A 22,497-nucleotide genomic window follows, 5' to 3' on the forward strand; every position below is an offset into this window, starting at 1 on the left:
TCACGCTACAGCTGATGGGGGTAGGTGTAGGGAGTAATGTTTTTATCTATTTATAGAGTTTTCTAGTCAGAAATAATCACGGTGTCAGAACCCCAAATATTTCATGGTGATAAAGACCATAGCAACATGACCCACAAACCTAATTCTCCTTTTGTATTCATTAATAGATGACACCTGTAGTATTATCCTCTCTGGATGCTTTATTGTAATTCTCTTTTGAGAGAGAATCACTCATTTCAGTTTTTATTGTAATACAGCCTCTCTCTGTTTTTGTCCTTTCTAAAAGTATTAATTACAGATAAAATGACCCTTTAAACAATCTTATGAAAATATGGGACAGAGATGACAAATTAAATAATCTCCTGGGATGGGGTCTGGGAGGAGGGCCTGGGCATTGTTTTTGGTGTGTGTGGTTTTTGTTTTTGTTCTTTAAGGTCACCAATTTATTTCCAAGTACATCCAATGTTGAGAACTATTGATCTAGAGCTCCAGTTGATAGATGCTTAGACTATTGTGATGATAAGATGCTTGGGGCATGTCTGGGCTCCTGGTAAAGAGTTCTGGCATTGATTAGTTCTCTCTTGGGGGTAAGACTAAAAAGTGGTACGAGGCCTAAGTATTTACCATTTTACGTTTGGGGTCTTGGGATCTAGTTAATTTTCTATGTAATGTTGGCTTTCCCCCATTTCTTCCTCCTCTCAAAGGACATCACAGACCTGTTTGGAGCAGATCTACCTGTTGAAGGTGGCAAGGGAGGAGAGTTTGCCTGGCGCGATGGCCCCTTGCTGGCAGCCTTGAAGGCAGGCCATTGGGTTGTGTTGGATGAGGTGAGAGGACGGCCCATCGTGCCAACGTGGGACTACAAGTGTGAGAAATGGGGGTGGGGGCAGAACTTTTCGAGGCTTGAGGGCATTTCGCAATGGATGATCATGCTCTTGGCTAGTAAAGGCAAATTCTCTGATGAAAAGAATCCTCCGTGGTCTCTTTTATGAATAAGAAAAGTCACTTGTCAGAAAGCATGTACAGAACTCCCCCCACGTATAGGGTTGGCCAGAAAGTTCGTTTGGGTTTTCCCATAGCATATTACGGAAAACCAAACAAACTTTTTGGCCAACCCAATATAACCTACAAACTCTCCTACTTTCGTGAGCTAGCCTCCAGAAAAAGTGCCTCTTCACTAGTTTTATGCTCTAGTCGCTGGCAGGCTTGCTGTGTTTGTATTTTTTTTCAGAGTTAAACATAGTTTACAAATAGTGCCAACCACCTCATTTCAGCAGAGAGGCTGGGGAAAGTTATAGTAGGAAGAGACATAGAAAAATGGTGAGAAAATGGTCAGTGTTATATGTGCACATGGGATAAATTAATGACCAGAAGAACAGAGCACATCATGAGACATGTGATAAGTGCCGAATCTCTGTGACTGACAGGCAGCTAGAGAGATAGGGAGAAGTGATGCACAAAATAAAAAAATTGAAGGTTGTGGCCAAAGGATTTGAGTTAGTTCGGGATGTGCAATGTCAGTTCCGGAAAAAGCGAGCAAGTAGTTGTGTAGCTTAAAATGATTTTAGTGATGAAAGTGCCACAGATGACTTTTGACACAGGCCCCAGCGGGTTCCCTAGATTCAGACCCCCCTTGTGTCTGCAGTAAGGGGGATGGATTCCTTTTCTGCTGAGCTGCTTCCTAATTACCAGATGTTAAAGAGAGGGAGGGTTTTGGTTTTTGTTTTATTCCCCCCAGATTTTTTTGAAAAAGATATGTGATAGAATAATCATCAGCCAGGAAAAAAAGAGTGCCTTGTTTCAAAGCTAGAAGACTACTGACCATAGTCATATTTTGTGGAAATGCACATAGGGACTGCAAGGCATTCTGGCCTTGCAGTCACACATAAGAGCAGCTTTTAGAACTTGACCTGTATGTGGGTATGTAGCAGAGTTTGTGTTTTGAGTGCTTATGTAAACATGACACTTGAAATTCTAATATAATCTGATTTTTGGCCCATTTGCATTTTACTGATTCACATTTCACAGTTGAATTTTTCCATGTTACCTAAAAACCACCCACACTTCACATCGCTGAGCTCTGAACTCAGCATCTGAGGACCTCCATTCAGCAATTTTCATTTCTGGCGCTCAAACACACACATCCTCGTGTTTGCTCTTGTTGTTCACAAAACTGTTGGCATAGTTAGATCTACTTTATGTAGTTTATGTCGTGACTTTGAAGCCCATTTGGAGAGTTTATTCAGTATTTGAGCTGGGAAGGATGTTTATTTAAGTATGTAAAGAGCTATCTTACTTCACCTTAAAAAAAAATCCCAGAGCGAAAATGAGATACCTTTGTATTGGAAAGTTTCTTTTGTAAGCTATGATTTATAAAGTAGGCCAATATAGGAGCAGATGATGGATACAGTTTTATTTTTGAGACGAATTTAACTGCTTTAAAAAAATTTAACCTACATACTCAGTTTACTTAAAAATTATTGCTATTTTATACACCCCAAGTTTCTCTAACATATATATGAAATAATAGGATGAATACACATCAGTTCAGCTTGAGAAGCAGAATGTTACCAATGTTGTTTGAACCCCTTCCCCCTTGAGGATAAGACTACTTTTTGTGCGTATTATTCTTTTGCTTTTTGTAACAGCTATACAGCATATAAAATAAGTATATGCTCTTTCTTCTCCAAATAGCTTAACCTGGCTTCGCAGTCAGTCTTGGAAGGACTCAATGCTTGTTTTGACCACCGAGGAGAAATCTATATTCCTGAGTTAGGAATGAGCTTTCAAGTGCTGCATGAGAAGACGAAGATTTTTGGTTGTCAAAATCCTTTTAGACAAGGAGGCGGAAGGAAGGGCTTGCCCAGGTCTTTCCTAAATAGGTTTACTCAGGTAAGATTTGCTGTTGCCCCAGAAACCAAAGGTGGTGTCAGGGGCAGTAATACTGCTGACACATAGCTATGAGGGTGCCCACTATGAGAATGAGACAGGCTCAGTGTAATGATCTGCTTCTCGATTTCATATCTTTATATGTTGGATATCAATGTGACTGATCCCCATAATCACTTCTCTCCTGCTGCGAATCCTTTATCTTAGGTCTCAGAGGACCTGGTATGTTATCAGTTGGAGGAAAGTAAGATGACCACCATCTTGAGGATTCTATTCCTGTGCTCAGAGATTAAGGCCAATCTTTGACCTTTTCAAGTGTATTTGTGATCTGTTAGAACATTAAAAGATTATTTTATAATGAAAATGCATTTAAATCTAAGTAAAATAAAGTATAAAAAACTACCATGAAGAAAAAAAAAATCCAGTATTCTCCATACCAAAGTCAACCACTATTAATAGTTGGTATCTTTTCTTATTACCTTAATTCTTATTTGCAGCAGAAGGTGTGTGTGTGTGTGTACACGTAGGCTTACATGTTTTAACATCTTTTTTCAAAGTTTGGCTAATGTAGTGGCTTGGAAATGCTTCTAGATGTTAGCTTTCTTTTATGCCCCATCCCTTGATAATTAAGAATTTACTGAGTATCTTTTAAGAAATTTATTATGAAAAATTTCAAACATATTGAAAAGTTGATCAAATTTTAAAATGAATGCTCATATACCTACCGTCTGGATTTTTTAGAGCATTTTACATAATATATAGGAAATTAAAATTACAAATATACATAAAGAAATTACTTGCATGTCTTTCTCTAATTCACTAGAATGAAGCTAACAAGAAAACCCTCTTTTGCTCTATATTTCAAAGATTTTATATGATTCCGTATCCTAAAAATGCAAGAAAAGAAATTTCTATAACTGAAATGTATATATTACTGAGGTATTATTACTTTGGTGTTAAATAAAAATTTTACGTAAGTCACGGTAGTCATTTCTGGTGTTTGGTAAAGAGAAATGATGGTGTTTTTTCATGTTATTTTTGGATTTTCTAGGTCTTTGTGGATCCCCTTACAGTAATAGACATGGAGTTCATTGCCAGTACTCTGTTTCCAGCCATTGACAAAAGTATTGTTAAAAAAATGGTTGCTTTCAACAACCAAGTAAGTACCTACGTGTATTATTTGTTCTTTGTTTTTCTGATTCTCTCATTTTCTCAACATGGAACACTAATTACCAGTCTCCGTAACTAAGATAAATCACATAGACTTCTAAAAGTTTCTAGTGGAAGGCAAGCTACTCATTTGAGGGTTACAGTAATTCAGTTCTGTTGCGTGTATCATTGTCACTGCTTACAGGGTATTCCTGGCATTGAGAAGTCTGGGTTGGGAGAAGGAGACATCTGAATCAATCCTGTTAGTCTCTGTTTTGGATTATGTATGCATTCACAGTACACTGATAGTACTTAATGCAGTGCCTAGCAGCGCGACTTGCTTTCCCAGTAAGGGTATTTTCTTTTTAGATTGATCACGAAGTGACTGTCGAGAAGAAATGGGGGCAAATAGGAGGACCCTGGGAATTCAACCTCCGGGACCTTTTCCGCTGGTGTCAGTTGATGCTAGTTGACCAGTCCCCTGGGTGTTACGATCCTGGTCAGCATGTGTTTTTGGTCTATGGTGAAAGAATGAGAACCAAGGAAGATAAAGAAAAGGTGAGTTTCATACTTGCTCTTTGCATTTCTTTCCATCTGTAAGTTGATTTCTTCCTGAGGGACAGAAGGGGTGTACTCATTAACAATACCAAACCCAGTAAAGCTGCTTAGAAATTTAGAAGTTACGGGAAGAAACTAAACATTCACCTGTCTCAGAGTCTCATAGTGTAGTTTGCTTTGGAGGACACAGTTTGCTTATCCTTCTAAATCCGCACGATTGCAGACCTTCTTTAACAGTATTGCCCTCCATTAATAAAGGCTTGGTCTTTATCACCTTTCCAGGCACAAAAGTGAGAAGCAGGAGGAGACAGGTGATAACCAGTAGAAGAGGAGGGCTTTCTACTTTTAAATAAATGTCAAATTGCAAAGTATTTTATTTAGAAAGGATAAATAGATGAAAAGAGAAAGGAAATTCTGTATCTAAATGGAAGTAAAAATATCCCTTTGTAAGTAGAAAACAACACCAGAATTTCCAACTTAGTAAACTAATAATGTGTGCATTTTACTTTGTGGTATTTCAAGTCCAGTTCATGGAAAATTCACAACAGTTGCAGGTGGGAGGTGCTGTCATGACCTCTTACAGATGAAGATCCAAGGCTCAGAGTCATGGAATCTCAGTGTAGCAAGTGGCAGAGCCAGCTCTCCAGCACAGACCTTTCCACTTTGCCTGCTATTCCTTCTACTGTATCACAGTTGTTTACAAACAAAGCAACTTACAGATTCATGTGAGTTAGAAACAGTAACCTCCTTACTGATGTGAAGATGTGGCTGCCCATGGCACAAGTGACTTTCACACACTTTCATTCTGCTACTAAGAGCACAGATCCCCTTCTATGTGGCATCCAGAGTCTAGCTCAGTGTTAACAACTCATTTATTACATGCAAATGGCTTTCAGTATATTAGGACAAGATGTTCAGTTAGTTTTGTTTTTTTTCACAAATTTTAATTCACATTATCATCAGCTAGTATTTTCATTTCTTCGTCCACTTACTGGTTACAGTGTATTAACTGTGGCAGGACTGGTCAGTGTTGGGGAACTGATGTTGGTCAGATGGTGAGTCACTGTAGGGTGTGGAAGGTTTCCATCACTCCTCCAATTCAGTTGCTGTAGTTGACCAAATGTTTTCTGAGGGGGAAAGAAGCTAAGTAAAATAATAATGAAGAGAGGCTATAAAAGTATTTGTAATTTTAACTCTGGTATAATATCAGGGAGAGGAGACGATATGCTGTAGAGTGGGATATAAGGTCAGAAATCGCCTGGACCAAGGAGTAGGTGGTGGGAGCATTTTCTTCTGTGCTGCTTTTAGGCTTTTACTCAGTGTTTGATACTCATTATGATTTTATCTTTGTTGTTTTTATTTTCTGACTTCAGTATACGTTGATTAGTATGAATATTGCTGCTTTGTTAGAAATGCACAACTTGTTGTAAATATTTTGGGTGGCTGGAATCTTTGTGGCTGCTATGGGCTAAATTAGTGCTTTTTACACACCCTTATCTTTTCCCCTACCCAGCTCCTCTTAGATTTAAAAAAAAAAAAAAAAAAGTGCAAAAATGAAGTACAGTTAACAGGAAGTTTTTAACAGTATTGCTGCTAAGGAAGGGATAAGTGAATGTAAGTAATCAGTCAGCGAAATTACTTTGCTTGTCCTCTCTACATAAATATTTAGAAGGATAACAGTGATTTTGGAGTCAGACAGGCTTAGATTTGAAATCAGTTACCAACCGTGGGCAAATCATGTAACTCTCATGAATCCCCTAATCCATATCTATAAAATGGAAATGGAAGTACCTATTTTGCAAGGGTATTAGGATCAGAAATAATCTATTAAAGCACCTAATATAATGTTTGGCACATGGTAGGTACTCAGGAAACAGTCATTGTTCTTCATAAACTTCATGTTTCTCTTCTCTTCTACCTTCTTTAGGTGGTATCTTGAATGATGAAAGCAAATTCATTTTTCATCTCAAGATTTACCATAGTTTCTATGGCTTTAATTTATGGTATTTTCTCACTGGAATCTCAAAATAATTTGAGATTATGTGGTTACTTTTTTCTTAAGCTTCAGTTTACTTTCATTCTGAAGAATTAAATGCAATCTATCCTTTTTATAAGAAAATTCAAAAAGATAAGAACTCAGAATATTGTCATTCTCCTATTGTGTTCATGTTTACTAGTATTCATTCTAGAAGGTTTGGCTCAGAATTTGGTGGAGTGATTTGTGTTTTGATTGTATCATCTTCTTCCTTTAGGTCATTGCTGTATTCAAGGATGTGTTTAATTCAAATTCTAACCCGTACCTGGGGACCAGACTATTTCACATCACTCCCTGTGATGTTCAGGTGAGGAGAGGAGGATAAGCCTCTTTCAGTTTTCTATGGCTTCTGCTCCCACTCGCAGGCACACTTGTGAAAACTCACCAGCATGTCTTTTTCAGCTGGGCTACTCGATGCTTTCCCGTGGCAGCTACGTTCCTCCCCCGACCTGCCGGCCCCTGTTGCTCCTGCACCAGTCTTTACAGTCTCTGGAGTCAGTTATGAAGTGTGTACAAATGAGCTGGATGGTCATCCTTGTGGGGCCAGCCTCAGTGGGCAAGACCAGCTTGGTTCAGCTCCTGGCACACCTTACTGGTCACACTTTAAAGATCATGGCCATGAACAGTGCAATGGACACTTCGGAGCTTCTGGGTGGATTTGAGCAGGTAACTGATCTGCCTCTGCGTTTTCAGGCAGGACACAATAAACCGTGTGGTCTGGCTGGTGGTCTTCTGTGTTGGTGGTAGCTACAGTAGCAGTGTTCTTTGATTCTGGCCATGGGCTGTGCTGGGTTCACGTGCTCTGGAAATTGCAGGTTGATCTCATCCGGCCGTGGAGGCAGCTCCTTGAGAAGGTAGAGGGCACTGTCAGGACCCTGGTAAGAGACAGCCTCCTCGTCAGTGCTGACGATGCAGAAGTAGTGCTGCGAGCCTGGAGTCATTTCCTCCTGACGTGTAAGCCCAAGTGTCTTGGAGAAGGTGGTAAAGGTGTCACAATGGAGATTGTCAGCAAGCTGGAAGCAGTGCTGCTGCTTATGCAGAGACTCAACAATAAAATCAACTCATACTCCAAGGCAGGTATGTGTGTTTGGGTGTGTGTATCAGACACTTACCATTGCCCATATAGTGTCCACCCACAGGTAATATATTTGTAAATGCAATGCCCATAATTTTTAAAATGAATTTAATGATTATTAACAATCAAAATTTGGAAATCTTTGTCCTAGGAAATAAAATGAAGCTGATGTGAAGTATTCAGAATTGGTGATCCTAAACAAAGGAAACAGGAAAGAAATTGGTTACTGAGTTTGATTTATTCTGTGTATAATCAACCACAGTGACTTGTATGTAAATTTGGTTTTATTTTTTGTTGGCCTGTTTTTTAAACTTGTTAATAACTTCTCAAGAAATCGAGTATTTCAAACTGAAGAACAGAAGTCTAAATTGATAGCTAGGAATCTATTTTGTATAGAAGATGGAGGAAATTCTTCAGTTAACCTGGAAATATACAACTCTCATCTTGTAGTGCAACTTTTTGGGTGGTGATGAGCATGCCTTTAGGGGAGACTTGATTAAAGGTTAAGGCCTCTGTCACTGAGGTTGTCGTCCTTTCCAGAACCTGCTCTTAACTGTTGATTCCTTAGGAATCCTCAGTTATTCCTTGGGAATAGTTGATTCCTTAGGGGTGAAGAAATGAGACTCCCCTCTTCCCGCTGTGTCAACATTGTATCCATAGCTGTGGGTCAGATAGTTTACTTTCTTAGTTAAGACAGTGATTTCAGTGTTGTTTTGATCTGTCATTTTCCAATTCAAGCTCACCATTTGAATTTGAAATTCTTTACTCATTCATTCAAATTAATTATTAGATATGTTAATGAAGTCATACATCACTTTATATATTTTTAAAAGATAGGTATTGTAAAACTCACCATTGAGGTTTGAATTCCTACTGAGTGGTGGACACTATGTTAAATATGTTTACTTTTAACCCTCACAACAACACCACATTACAAGGAAAAATGAACCCCATTTTATACATGAGGAAATGGATGCTCATAGAGGTAAAATAACCTGCCCAATGCATTCTTGTTACCAAGTGGTTAGTCTAGGTTTGGGCTCCAGTCCTCTCTGACTTCAAAGCCTGGAATCTGGTGTGTATGGATTTCTTTTATAAGTGTGTTAAAATGTAAATATCTAGGGAAGTTCTCACAGCCCATTCTCAATACTGCTTTTTTTTTTTTTTAATTTATTTATTTATATATTTATTTGGCTGCATCAGGTCTTAGTTGTGGCATGCGGGATCTTTCGTTGTGGCGCATGGGCTCTAGAGCGCTTTGGCTCGGTAGCTGCGGCGCACAGGCCTAGTTGCCCTGCAGCATGTGGGATCTTAGTTCCCCGACCATGGGGTGAACCCGCGTCCCTCTCATTGGAAGGCAGATTCTTAACCACTGGACCGCCAGGGAAATCCCAATACTGCTTTTTATTTAGGATTGACTTTCATATTGAGTAATTCATTTCTTAGGGATATTGATAGAGTGAAAGAGGCTGGGTCTAAAACAGTTTGTCTACTACTCTTTTACTTTTGGTTAAAAATATCTTTTCTTCTTCTTAACTTTATATCTTTTAATGTCCCTATGATGAACATGTATGACTTTTAAAATATATTCTAGTTTCATATTTTATCTTAAATCTTTGTACATATTGAGCATATATATAATAGCTCTATTAACATCAGAATGCAGCCCTTAGGGACTTCAAGAAGCAAGAAAATATATCTAGGAATTTTTATTAGATTCTGGGCATTTTGAATTTAAGTTGCTAAGTGCTGCATTTTGTTTTTTTGAGGTTTTCTTTGGGGGGAATAAGGCAGTTGAGTTGCTTATGGATCATTTTTATCTTTTCAAGCTTGCACTTAAGCTGTTTAAGGTCAAGTCCGGAGTAACCTTTACTCTAGGGTTAAATTAGCCCCACTCTTGAGGCATGGCCCTATGGCATCTCTACTGAAGGTCCTGTGTGTTCTGTGGAGTCTCTTTGCTTTGACTGGTGGGAACTGGAGTGTTGTTCAGCCCCATGTGAACTCTGGGAATTGTTCAGCTCACAGCTCCCCAGTAACTGTCCTTTCCTTGGAAGTTTTTGCTCATGCTTGTGGAGTTTCAGCCTTCACATGCACGTGTAGATTATTATTGAGCCAAAGACTCCAGGAGCCCTCATCTGGATTTCTGGAGCCATCCCTTTGAGTAACTCTTGCCTTTTGAGCACCCTGCCCCTCATTCTAGTTGCTGTAGCCTCCCTGAATTCAAGTCTGTGACCTCAGGTCATTGAGGCCTTGGGATCTGTTTGAGTTTCCCCTCCCCGCTTTGCAGTCTAGAAATTGCTTCCAGGCAGAAAGCCGGCCATTATAGGACCTCCTTCCCTCAGGTGTCACATTCCTGTACTGTTTTCCAACATCTGAAAGCAGTTGTTTCATGTAGTTTACCAGTTTTCTAATCGTTAAACACTGGGAGGTTAAGTCTAAACCTTACTATTCCTTCATGGCTAGAAGCAGAAATCCAACATATATTACCTTATGATATGAAAAAGGGTCAGGAAACAATTTCTTCTCTTTCTTTTTTAAAAAAATAATTAATTTTATTTTATTGGAGTATAGTTGATTTACAGTGTGGTGTTTCAGGTGTACAGCAAAGTGATTCAGTTATATATGTACATATATTCATTCTTTTTTAGATTCTTTTCTCATATAGGTTATCACAGAATATTGAGTAGAGTTCCCTATGCTATACAGTAGGTCCTTGTTGGTTATCTGTCTTATATAAGGAAACAATTTCTAATAAGAAAGATCAATTGAAAAAATTCTGGGAAAGGACTATCTGAACTATGAAGCAAATAAATACCGGTTGTTACTGTATACGATATGGTCATTACAAAGGATGCCCTGTTTAATGACACTGATTGCATTGTGCCGACTTAACAGCACTTTCCTATAGTATAAATGCAGTAATAGGTGGAAGACATTATCCTTCCGCATTTGAAAAATTAAAACACATAAAGATAATTTCCCTTCTCCATCACCCTTGAGTCAACTTTATCTAGCCATTCGTTCAGAAAGCCATTAAGTATTTTCTATCCCCAAACCTAATTTTCTTACTTGTTTTGTTCAAACAAAAATGAAAATCTTTTTGTTTACCCTATTATGAAACTTCAAAGAACTGGGCCAGAAGTTTCCAGCCTTCTTTTAATAAACTCTGAGTTTTTTGTTTTATTTGTTTGTTTTTGATTGCCCTGGTTTGAAATTAAATACTGTGGCTGTGACGTTTCAGAGTTTGCCAAACTCGTGGAAGAGTTCCGAAGCTTTGGTGTGAAGCTTATGCAGTCAGCCAGTGGCCGAAGCTGTGGCACATTCGAATGGGTTGACAGCATGTTGGTTCGGGCCCTGAAGTCTGGAGATTGGCTTTTGATGGACAATGTTAACTTCTGCAAGTAAGGACCTTCTATTCAATCATGAGTGGGTCTGATTGAAATTTGAGATATGCATGTCAAAGTAGAAACCCAGGTGGAAGCTCTGGTTTTGTTTTTCCTCCCTCCCTCCCTCCTTCCCTCCCTCCCTCCCTCCTTCCCTCCCTCCCTCCCTCTTCATTGGTGTGCGCAGGCGTTGCAGTGCACGGGTCTCTCATTGCAGTGGCTTCTCTTGTTGCGGAGCACGGGCTCAGTAGTTGTGGCTCGCAGGCTCAGTAGTTGTGGCACACGGGCTTAGTTGCTCTGCGGCATGTGGGATCTTCCCGGACCAGGGCTTGAATCCGTGTCCCCTGCATTGGCAGGCGAATTCTCAACCACTGCGCCACCAGGGAATTCCAGCTCTGGTATTTTTAATCCACTGTCTTCTTAGCTAGAAACACATCCTCAGCTATACTCTATGGACTTCTTCCAGTGGTGAACAATGGTAGTTGGTTATTAGCTACAATATTTTGGTTCTAGCAGATAGTTTTGAGCTGAACCGAAGGCTAACAAAATTGGACTACTTTTCCAACTAACATCCTTTGAGTTACACCTTTGTATTTAACATCAGAAAGGTTCCTTTTGTTAGGGTTTTTTTTCTTTTCTTTTTTTTTTTTTGCCACGCCACACAGTTTGTGGTATTTTAGTTCCCTGACCAGGGATTGAACCCCAGTCCACGGCAGTGAAAGCGCTGAGTCCTAACCCCTGTGGACTGCCAGGGAATTCCCTGTTAGGGTCATTCTTAAGTACAGATTTTTGAAATGGAGGGTCTGACACAGGGCAGACATTTAGTAAATGTGCATTCAGTGTGTACCACTTGATTCTAAAGTAAGGAGAAGGGCAAGCGTAAGACTACTCTGCCGGTACAGTGAGCGTAATATAGGTCAGGTGATGGGCTTCTCTACCTGGAGCATTTTCAGAATGTTTCGAATGAAAATCCAGTTACCTTTAAATGGATTTGATAATATTGGGAAGTGGGGGAGAGGGAAGGGGAAAGAGAAGACAGTTTTATTAGTTCAGGGAACTTTCTATCATTTTCCTTAATTTATTCAACAAACATTTTGTATATTTACTGTGTATGAATCACTGGGCTGTGTGCCTTGGGGAGTGAAAACGGGTATTGATAGGAAAAGAGATCTTGGAAGAATCACAGTTCTGTACAGGGACGTGGTCTGTGCTGAAGGGAAGACATGGGTCAGGCGCAGTGAGAGGCCTGAGCCAGGGCGGTAGTCAGTGTGGCATGCCAGCCTGTCCCCCATTTGGATTCTCTCTGTGCAGCCCATCGGTGCTGGATCGTTTGAATGCTTTGCTGGAACCCGGAGGTGTCCTCACTGTTAGTGAGAGAGGAATCATCGATGGATCTACTCCCACCATAACACCAAATCCCAATTTCAGGTATTTATGCCTCTTAAGTGTGTGCCTCAGAATCTGACAGCCTTGATGTCAGAGGTGACCATTCATTAGGGCCACCTTACGTATCGTATTTGTACACTCAGTCATGAGCATGTTCATGCACTCATTGATTTAACAAATATTTACTGAGGCTCTGCTATTTGCCAGGTGCTGGTGTGCTTTAGGGGGGCACAGCAGTAAATAAAAAAGATGAGGTCCCTGCCTTGGGTTGGTGGTGAAGGCTGGAAGCAGGGAGACCAGTTACAAGCCTTTTGCAGTTCAGGTGAGAGATGATAGCTTAGACTAGGGCTGTCAGATCAGTGAGACTTGCTCATGGGCTTGTGGGTTAAGAAAAGGAGGAAGCAAAGATGGCATCTAAGGTTTTGGCTTGAGTAATTGGGTAAAGGGGTGCCATTCATTGAGAAAGGAGAGACTGGCAAAGGAGCAGGTTTGGTGTGGGGAGGGTTAGCAGCAATCAGCTGTTTAGCTTTGGAGGTAAGTGTGAGCTGTCAGATAGCTAGATGCAGAAGTTGATGGACATTGAATGTTATGAAGCTAAGTGTTTCTGGAGAATACACTGCTCCTTTTTCTTTTCTCTGTAGGTGAGTTAGAATAATTGATGAATTAGCACTGCCTGATGTGGGGAATATCTGAAAGTAAGAATTTTACAGTCCTCAGTACTAAAGGTGCACTGGATATTCAATACTTAGTTCCTTAGGAAAACAGGTTTAGAGAAACTGATTTGCTGTATTGATGCATTTTGGAACTAGAGGATAGAATGCAGATGTAAATAGCATCTGTACGTTGAGTTAGCAGTGTCTCTTTTGATGAGCTCCCTGAAGATGAGCCACATATGATTTGCCCTCACCAATTGTTGCTGAGCTGCACTGTCAGTTGCACTGAGATTTTGATTTTTTTTCCTTTGAATTGCTATACTACTAGACTTTTTCTCTCAATGGATCCTGTTCATGGAGAAATATCCCGAGCTATGAGGAATCGTGGACTTGAAATCTACATTTCAGGAGAAAGGGATGGGAGCATCCCAGATGACCTGGATCTGAAAGTCCTACTGCACAGCCTTGGGTTGGTGGGGGACAGTGTGTGTGACATCCTTTTGGCTTTGCACTCAGAGACCCGAAGTGCTGTTGTAGGTAAGGTGCTTGACTTCTAGGCCTCTGCAGGGTTTTCTTCCTCTGGAAATTCATGTTACTCCATTTGACTGCTAGTTCAGGAGTTCTTACATTTAGTGTACATAGAAATAGAAATTACCAGGAAAGCCTGTTAGTAATGTAGATGCGCTTGGTACCCTTCTTCCCCAAGAGATTGGGTTCAGCAGGTCTGAGTGAGGCACAGGAATCAGCATGTTAAAGAAGCTTCCTGGGGAATTCTGATGCATGCAGTCAGAGACCACACTCAGAGGAATACCTGTACTGCTTTTCACACTGAGATTGGTGAAGTTTGTCCTGCAAATCTTCACGGTCATCATCAAATCTCTTGAAGGTTGAATAAAGAGGGAGCTTTGAGTTGTTTAAAACAGACAGGTGTTACTTCTTCTAAATGTCCAAATATACAAGAAAGAGCAGTAATAATAACAATAATGAAAAAATAATGAAATGTTACTTATTAAGTAACTACTCTGTGTTAGGTGCAATGTTGGCTGCTTATTTAGTCCTCACATTAGTTCTGCAAGGTATATTTCCATTTTACAGATAAGGCTCAGAGAGGTAGATTAACTTGTCAAATCCAAACAGTTAATAATGACAGCTGGGATTTGAAAGCAGGTCTGTTGAATTTCAAAGCCCATGGTTCTTTCTGGCACCATGCTCATTTTGCCCCCTTCAGTGTGTGTCAGCTTTAGATCCAAGGGTCTATGTGGCCAGGCTTTATCACATTAGTAAATGAGTCATCTAGTCACTTCCCCAAAAGGTACTGCTGACAGGGAAGGAGGGGAGGAGGGCGGAATAGGAGGCAAGGAATGTGAATGTTCCCACAAGTTCATTGTGTGCTAGTGAGCCCCTATAGTCCACTTGGAAGGCTTTCTAAAATAAGTATCTGGGTGGATTTGAGTGGAAGTTTGATGTGAAGGTGAAATTTGTCCATTTTCATTGGAGATTTTTCAGAATCTATTGCTCATGGATGGCACTATTTCTTCTTTATAGGTTCTCCAGCATCCTCGTTGTCAACACTCATTCAGACAGCCTTACTCATTGTGCAATACCTACAGCGAGGGCTGAGCTTAGCCAGAGCCTTTTCTGAAGCATGCTGGGATGCATATGTCCGCTCCCAGGCTTCAACAGCAAACCAGAAGGTACTGTGAAGTATTTCACACAGCTTTCTACGTTATAACATTACAGGTAATAGGAGGAAACTTTATTGGTGGCAACTTTAATGACCTAAGAGAGCCATCTGCAGTTATGCTCTAACAGAGATCTGGTATCCAGGTACTTTTCTGGAAAATAGCGTAAATGTAAATATTCCTTGAAACTTGCCTCTCAGCAGAAAAAGTGAAATTTAGCTTGTAATGTTGTATATTGAGGAATGTGTCTGAGCGTTGTGAGAGGATCACAAGGGGTCTAGAAAACTACTGTTACCCTGCTAGTTTTTGGTAAGAGCACTTGTGTCTCGGTGCCTGTACACCATGTGTTTTTATCTCCTACCAGCTTGTGCAGGCTTTACTGGAGAAACACGTTTCTTCTCTGCAAGCACATGAAACCTGGGGCAACTCCATTCTTGCCATGGGGCTGTGGCCAGATTCTCTGCCCTCGGCTCTCTCTGCTACGGAAGATTCTCATCTCTCTAAAGTCCGAGGCGATGGACAGATCTTAGCATATTGTCTCAACAGGCTGAGCATGAAAACGAGCAACTGGGCAAGGTTAGTGGAGCCTTGAGCTTCTGTGTCTCTTTGGCATATTGACTTTTCCTTCCTCCCTCCCTTCCTTTCTTTCTTCCTTCTTTCCTTCCATCCTCCCTCTCTCCCTCCCTCTCTCTCTCTCTTTCTTTCTCCCTCTCTCTTTTTTTGATGGTAATGGTCATGACCCAGCATATTTGACCAGAATGTTACGTGGCCATTTTCCACACAGTTCTGTTGTTTGTTGTGATATTGCTCCCTATTTATTATTTATTATAGGTGCGTGTTTTAATTGTCCCCCTTTGGAGGGGACTCATGTTTTCCCTGTTAACCTCTTTGATACATTAATTGTAAAGTTATTGTCTTGGTTCTTTGAAATATGAAATGAAGATTTAACCCTAGTACTAACTTTGCCTATTGCAATGAATTTCAGGATTCAGCCTCTTACTTTGCCAGACTTAGAGAAAATTATGCAGTCCTCCCACCCGGAGAGCTTAAAATTCAATTCAGTTGAAATGGATACTTACTGGATCGATGAACCAGATGCTCTGGATGTGGCTGTTAAATTGCTCATAGAAAGAGCAACCAATCAAGACTGGATGCTCAGAGTTAAATGGCTTTATCATTTAGCCAAGAATGTGCCACAGGGGCTTGGTGAGTAGAGAAACTTACTTTGTGTAATGAGGGAATTTAAGTACACTTACCCGGCTTTAGTAACTCAGCAGTTGTTTTATTCTCCGACTACACTGTTAAAATTACATCTGGGGGAGCTCCTAGCAGGACGTATATGACTTAGCATTACTGCTTATATAGCTGTTAAAATATTAAGGAACACATCTGCCCTTCGATGTTCCCTGAGAGAAATTTTTTTTCCCCACGTAATCCTTAGCATTTCAGGATCCATCCAGCTTTCTATCAAATCCAGAAGGAAAATGTACTATATTATGTTACTTTTAAGTTTTTGAACATCCTGCTTTTTTTTGCTGTACTTACTCTGCTGCACATGCATTCTATCTGGGAAAGGGTTGCTTTTGGTAAATTTACTTCCCATAAAAGTACATAAGATTCTAATCTTATTTTCGTTCCAGTGCTCTAAGTGGTCGTGCTTGATTTCTTTGTACTTTTTTTTTATTCCAAGAGAGGGAAAAGCAACAGTTAACAACATGGTACAGATTGTAAAGTACAGGAGGTGGAATTTGTTGGTAGAACTTGTTGACTAAAGTAATTGAGTTTACATGAGTCTTTCTGCTCCACGAGAACTTGTAGATAAGCCAGTGTATGTGTATATTATTGTGTGGTACATGTGATGTCTAAACGTGTAGAGAAAAATTGTATAAATATTCGTATCTGCGGCATCCTGTGTGATAGCTACTAGCCACAGGTAGCCACTAAAATGTGACATGTGACATGGCTACTGTGACAGCAGCTATAGAACAGAAAGTTCGAATGGACGGCACTGCTTTAGATGCTAACATTTGCTTCTCCTTCCTCCACAGAGTCAGTACAGATTCATTTGGAAGCCAGTGCTGCATCTCTTAGGAATTTTTACTCAAATTCTCTCTCATCTGGGGTCAGTAATGTCATCAAAATATTACAACCGAATGTAACAGGTACTGCACCTGACTTGATTTCTAGCTCTCAGCACTCTGGGGAACTTGTCCACTGAGTTCATGGGAAAAAGATCCGTTACAGCTCCCACTTGTAACAGTTTTTTCTAAAGAAGACTCAGGGTATCCAGATGCAAATTCTGCTGCTTTTTTTGAAATTATGCATTTATTCTTCAGTTTCTGAAAGAGGGTGATGACACACAATGTAGTGGGAAGAACACAGGAGTTGGAAGACGGGGCTCCGGTTCCCACTTGGCCAGAAACTGGCTTGTTGATTTGGGGCCCATCATTCACACTTGCTGACTTTGTTTGAAAAATATGGGAATTAAATTCATTCTTCTGGGGTCCCTTTCACTTATGACTTTCTGTGATACACTAGTACTGTTAACAGAAACTGTGATCTATTTTGAGATGAAAGGGAAACAGTACAGGATCAGTTTCTTCAGAAAATAGAAAACCTTAATGATGAAGTTATAAAGCCTTAAATACAAAGTTACAAAACAAAATCATAATGATAAAAGGAGTAGCCATCTGAGCTATCTAATCAAATGAGGTATTCAAAATTTCTCAATCTTTATCTGATGTTGATCAAAACATACTGTTACCCATTTGGTTTAGAAAAAAATATGCATGATGCTTTTGTGCTAAACCTTATGTTTACATAATTATAATCTTATGTATACTTATAATACCTTATGTACACTAAAGGTAATGGGGTAAATGGTTGAGCAGAAATCAATAGAGAAAACTTCTGTAGTAGTCAGATTGCGGCTGAACCTAATTATGGCTTTCCAATTATGAAGGAATTTTGGTCTTTGGGAACACAGTTCTAGAGTAGAGTGGTAGGTTCCCTTTGTAGCAGACATGGCTTGCCCTCTGTTGGCACTCATTAGCTCGTCTTCCTTTTTCCTTTTCAGCTGTGTAGCTCTGGATTGTGTAGTCTTGCTGGACTTTGGGATATGGGCCCCCATGTGTACCTTGCTATTCACAATAGGCATTTGTTAGGCTACTCTGTGGTGGATGCCTTTAAAACTTGAAGTGCTCCACTGACCCATCCAGCTCAGCCACCATCAAATTAATGTTCCCATCGTTTTGTCTTACCTCTTCCGCTGGGCTCTCAACCTCTGGAGCGGGTCAGAGTCTGATCGCTGCTGCTTTACAGAAGAGATACCGAGCTTGAGCCAAAGGAGCAAGAAGTAGCAGCAGCACATCCTGTGATTATAAAGAAATGGTTTTTAAGGGAAATAATCTTGAGTTGCTTTTCTTATTGAAAGCAAATAATGAGATGTGTTCATTCATTTTCTGCCATGTAAGTTCGTTTTTTTATGGTTAATGGCGAAAGAGTGGGTAATTAAGCCCATGGATTCTTTTCCAACCAGAAGCGGGAGCTGAGCAAATGAATACATTTGTTGGAATGTTTATGCTCTAGCAGAGGTTACCTTTCTATCCTACGGTGGAATGAATTTTCAGGGCTAGAAGAAATTTTGCATTTAGAAAGGAAATAGCGTAGAAGCTGTTGAACCCTACTTTTCTACTACCATGGACTGAAACCATTTCCCTGGTCCCTCTCTTCCCCGGCAGGACTCAGTGTGATCAAAGTAAAACAATGAAAGTCCTCAACTGAAATTTGCCAGGCAAGGAGTTTAACTCCAAAATTCTACCTTCTGTTTTTTAAACCAGATGAATATGTGATCCCTCTGGATCCCCGATGGAATATGCAGGCTTTGGACATCATTAGAAATTCGATGGACTTTGACCCACAAATGGATCAGCCTGAGCAGCTCTTTGCCCTTTTAGAGTCTGTTGCAAACAAGTAGGTGAAGTCTACTGTTCTGGTTGCTATTTGCCTCGCTGTACTCTATGGCTTCACAGATTATACCTTTCCTAAGCTATACTTGACAGTCTTATGTGTGTTTAATTTTCTGAACCTGAGAAGTGGTGGGTGTCAGACATGATTGCCTTCGTCACCACCTCTCCTTCACGCTCCATGTGCAGCAAAATCATTCTGACCCTGATGCCCAGGTGCCTGTGAATGTGACAGGTTCTTAATAATTTAATAGGGTGCTTTAATAAATACACTAGTGAAGCATTAGTGGTGGGATTTGTTTTATGGTTAATCTTTTATCATAGAATAGTTGTGTTTCCACTGTTTTCTGTGTGATTCCCAGCAGCTCCTTGCATTTTCACATGTCCTTTCCTCAGCCATCTGTCTCCCCCGTCAAATGTTGGAGATGTACGTACATAGTGACCTATAGTATAAATTTACATAATTGTTATATAAGTTGATCTTTCCTCACCTTTAATGTAATGACCAGTAATATTTTTTAATTGGCCACTAGTGTAATAGATTTAAAAAATAATTTTGTAATTGAGGTATAACGTGCATTACAGAAAAGTACACTAATGATGATTATATATCGTTTTGATGACTTTTCACAAAGTGAACACACTCATGTGATAATGTAGTAGCACCTCTGAGGCCCCCTTGTCCCCCCTCCCAGCAACTCCCCCTTCCTCCTCCGCAGGTAACTTCTAGCACTGCAGGTTAATTGTGAGATGGCCAGTTTTAAGAGTTCACAGCACAGTTTGTCATGTCATGGCAGAGCAACACAGTGGGGCTGGGTGGTCTACCTAGCCCTCTGTCTTCCTCCCCCCAGCTCAGTTGTCATCCCTCTTGCTGCCGTCTCTCTAGTCCAGAATTTGCAGCGGCACGAGGGGAATGGCAGGTTGAAGGAGATTGATGTTCCAAGGGTTCTCAGGATTCAGCAGGTAGAGGCTGTAATAAGTATTATTAGCCAATAACTATTTGTTATGTTATGGAATCTCATTTCAGGACAATCATATATCTTGATCGGGAAAAACGGATTTTTACTGAAGCAAATTTGGTTTCTGTTGGTGGCAAAAAGTTAAGAAATAGTGTTTTGAGAATGTCCTTTGAATTCCATAAAGGTAAGGACATTACCTTTACTTTCTTCAGTTATGCCTCTGACTGCATAATGTTGCTGAAGGTGAGAGGGATTCAGCAACTGATGCCATGGTACTGATTCCTTTTGATTTGCTAGCTAGAGTTTGAACATCTTCCCTTATTCAGTATTTTTGACTAAGTGCTTTTTTACATGTCCTTGATCTCATTTACTTTTTATAGCAACCATGAGATAAGCCTCATGAGAGAGGAAAGGGAGGCACAGAGATGCTCAAGGTCACATCTCTAGCAAGTAGCAGAGCCAGAACTTGAAACTTGTTCTGTTGGCTCAAAAGTATGAGCTCATAAGCATTTGGTTATAGGTTCTTTCTTCCTCCCTCCTTTTTTTTTAAATTGAAAAGATAACGGTATTTCTTGGAAAATATTCAAACTATATAGAAGCATAAAAATGGAAAAAGTCTCCTCTCACAGCAGCTACTGTTAATAGTATATTTGTTTATATCTTCTCACATCTGTCTGTATTATCTATCCATCCAGTCATATACACACTTAGAATTCGTATTTAAACAATTTTGTATTTAAACAAATGCTTTTTTTTTTTTTTAATTAAGACGTTATGAGCATCTCTAGGTATACACGACTAAGTTGCTAACTTAATAATAGACAAAGATTTGCTTTCAATTTTGACGTTTCAAATTGACCCTTGTGCTGAGAATAACGTTAAGTTGTAGATTACTGTTGATTTTGAAAATGTGCAGAGATTTAAATCTGATCAAATGTTCTTATTTTGTTTATACCAACTCTAAGATCCGGAGAGCTATCACAGCCTGCCCCATGAAATCGTGGTCAATCTTGCTGCTTTTTTTGAACTTTGTGATGCGCTAATCCTGCTTTGGGTACAGTCCTCCCAGGGGATGGTGTCTGATGCCAGTGTTAATGAGGTAAGGAGATGTACCTGTTTTTATCTTAAGCAACATATTTCTTGGCACAAAGATTCTTAGGGACGACACCAACTTCAGTGTTGTTACATGTACAATATTATTTGAGAAGTTCTTAAGAATTTAAATAGATACACATATTTTAAAGCTTTATGGGGTTATAACTGACATATAGTAAGTCGCATATAAAGTGTACAGTTTTGTATGTTTGACATGTGTACACCCGTGATACCATTACCACAATCATGACAGTGAACCTATCCATCACCCTCAGACCTTTTCCTCTTGTTCTTTTGTTTTCTCTTCTTTTTTCCTGCCCCCCACCTCCAACCAGGTATCCACTGATCTGCTTTCTGTTAGTGTAGCTCAGTTGTGTTTTCTAGTATTTTATATTGTTCTTTTTTATCTGGCTACTTTCACTTAAAATCATTTTGAGGACTTCCCTGGTGGTCCAGTGGTTAAGACTCCACACTTCCAATGTAGGGGGCACAGGTTCGATCCCTGGTCAGGGAACTAAGATCCCATATGCCGCGTGGTGCAGCCAAAAAAATAAAAATAAAATAAAAATGAAAAAAAAAATTTAAAAAAATCATTATTTTGAGATGCATCCATATTGTTTTGTGTCTCAAGAATTCATTCCTTCTTATTGCCGAGTAATAGTCCACTGCATGTATGTACTACATCTTATTCATCCACTCACCTGTTGATAAAAATCAGAATCTTAACAGTTATATTTTAATTCACTTAATCCTTCTTAGACATGATTGTCACATATGGACTAAATTGGGCTTGAATCCAGATTATTCGAGTAATTCTGGTTAAACTAGAATTGTAGATCTTAAACTTTTTAGTCTCAAGACCCACCCCCCCTTATGTTCATAAAAGTTACCAAAACCCTCAAAGAACTTTTGTTTATGTGTTTACATGTATCAATATTTACTTTATTAGGAAATAAATCTGAGAAATGTAAAAAATATTTATTAATGTGTTTAAGAAACACAGTAACAAATTCATTTCATGGTAATATGAATAACATTTTTAATGAAAAACAACTATTTTCCAAAACAAAAATTAAGAGGAGTGGAACTGTTTTACATTTCTGCGAGTCTCTTTAATGTCTGGCTTAACAGAAGAAAGCTGGATTCTCACACCTGGCTTCTGCATTCGGTCTCTTACAGTATGTTGTATGGGTTGAAGTTTGTGAAGAAAAACTGGCCTCTATTTCATGTGGCTAAGAGATTGGAAAGGGAGGAGTATTTAACAAACATTTCATAAAACTGTGATATTCTTCTTTGATTCTATACCACAGGTTGACAGGTGTTAGTTTTGTAAAGGTTACTTGTAATGTGGAATCTGAAAAAGTATCACTGATCTTGTCATGCTTTAAAATCCGTTGGCCTGGCTTGCACTTTGGATGGACTTTTAGCCTTGCATGTATGTTCTCATGCACTGGTAATTTGGAAAGTATTGTTCAGTGAGTTATCAGATCTTCCAAATGTTGACACATTACATTTTTCAATATAGATAAATTTAAAAAGTCCCACTCATGAAAAATTACCACAAAAAGTTACCTCATGAAAAAATCTGTAAGTATTGGGAAGTTGTCAAGCTCTTAGTTTTTCAAAGTTCTAGGTTTCACTTGAAGGTTCAAATTCTGTCATCAGCAG

General features: G+C 39.6%; 1 protein-coding gene across 1 annotated transcript in view; it reads left to right on the forward strand.

Moving 5' to 3' along the window:
• Positions 1–22,497, forward strand: part of MDN1 (midasin AAA ATPase 1) — a 153,538-nt gene that overhangs the window by 73,740 nt on the left and 57,301 nt on the right. Inside the window, exons 37-53 of the mRNA XM_061206786.1 lie at positions 705–827; positions 2,695–2,892; positions 3,941–4,048; positions 4,408–4,596; positions 6,849–6,938; positions 7,034–7,297; positions 7,447–7,708; positions 10,948–11,107; positions 12,401–12,517; positions 13,457–13,665; positions 14,674–14,822; positions 15,175–15,386; positions 15,796–16,016; positions 16,859–16,972; positions 18,650–18,782; positions 19,803–19,918; positions 20,700–20,833. Of these exons, the coding sequence (XP_061062769.1) occupies positions 705–827; positions 2,695–2,892; positions 3,941–4,048; positions 4,408–4,596; positions 6,849–6,938; positions 7,034–7,297; positions 7,447–7,708; positions 10,948–11,107; positions 12,401–12,517; positions 13,457–13,665; positions 14,674–14,822; positions 15,175–15,386; positions 15,796–16,016; positions 16,859–16,972; positions 18,650–18,782; positions 19,803–19,918; positions 20,700–20,833 (2,799 nt within the window). The remainder of the gene's footprint in view (positions 1–704; positions 828–2,694; positions 2,893–3,940; positions 4,049–4,407; positions 4,597–6,848; positions 6,939–7,033; positions 7,298–7,446; positions 7,709–10,947; positions 11,108–12,400; positions 12,518–13,456; positions 13,666–14,673; positions 14,823–15,174; positions 15,387–15,795; positions 16,017–16,858; positions 16,973–18,649; positions 18,783–19,802; positions 19,919–20,699; positions 20,834–22,497) is intronic.

This window comes from Eubalaena glacialis, chromosome 12, assembly GCF_028564815.1.
Source record: "Eubalaena glacialis isolate mEubGla1 chromosome 12, mEubGla1.1.hap2.+ XY, whole genome shotgun sequence".
In the NCBI taxonomy this organism is placed as follows: domain Eukaryota; kingdom Metazoa; phylum Chordata; class Mammalia; order Artiodactyla; family Balaenidae; genus Eubalaena; species Eubalaena glacialis.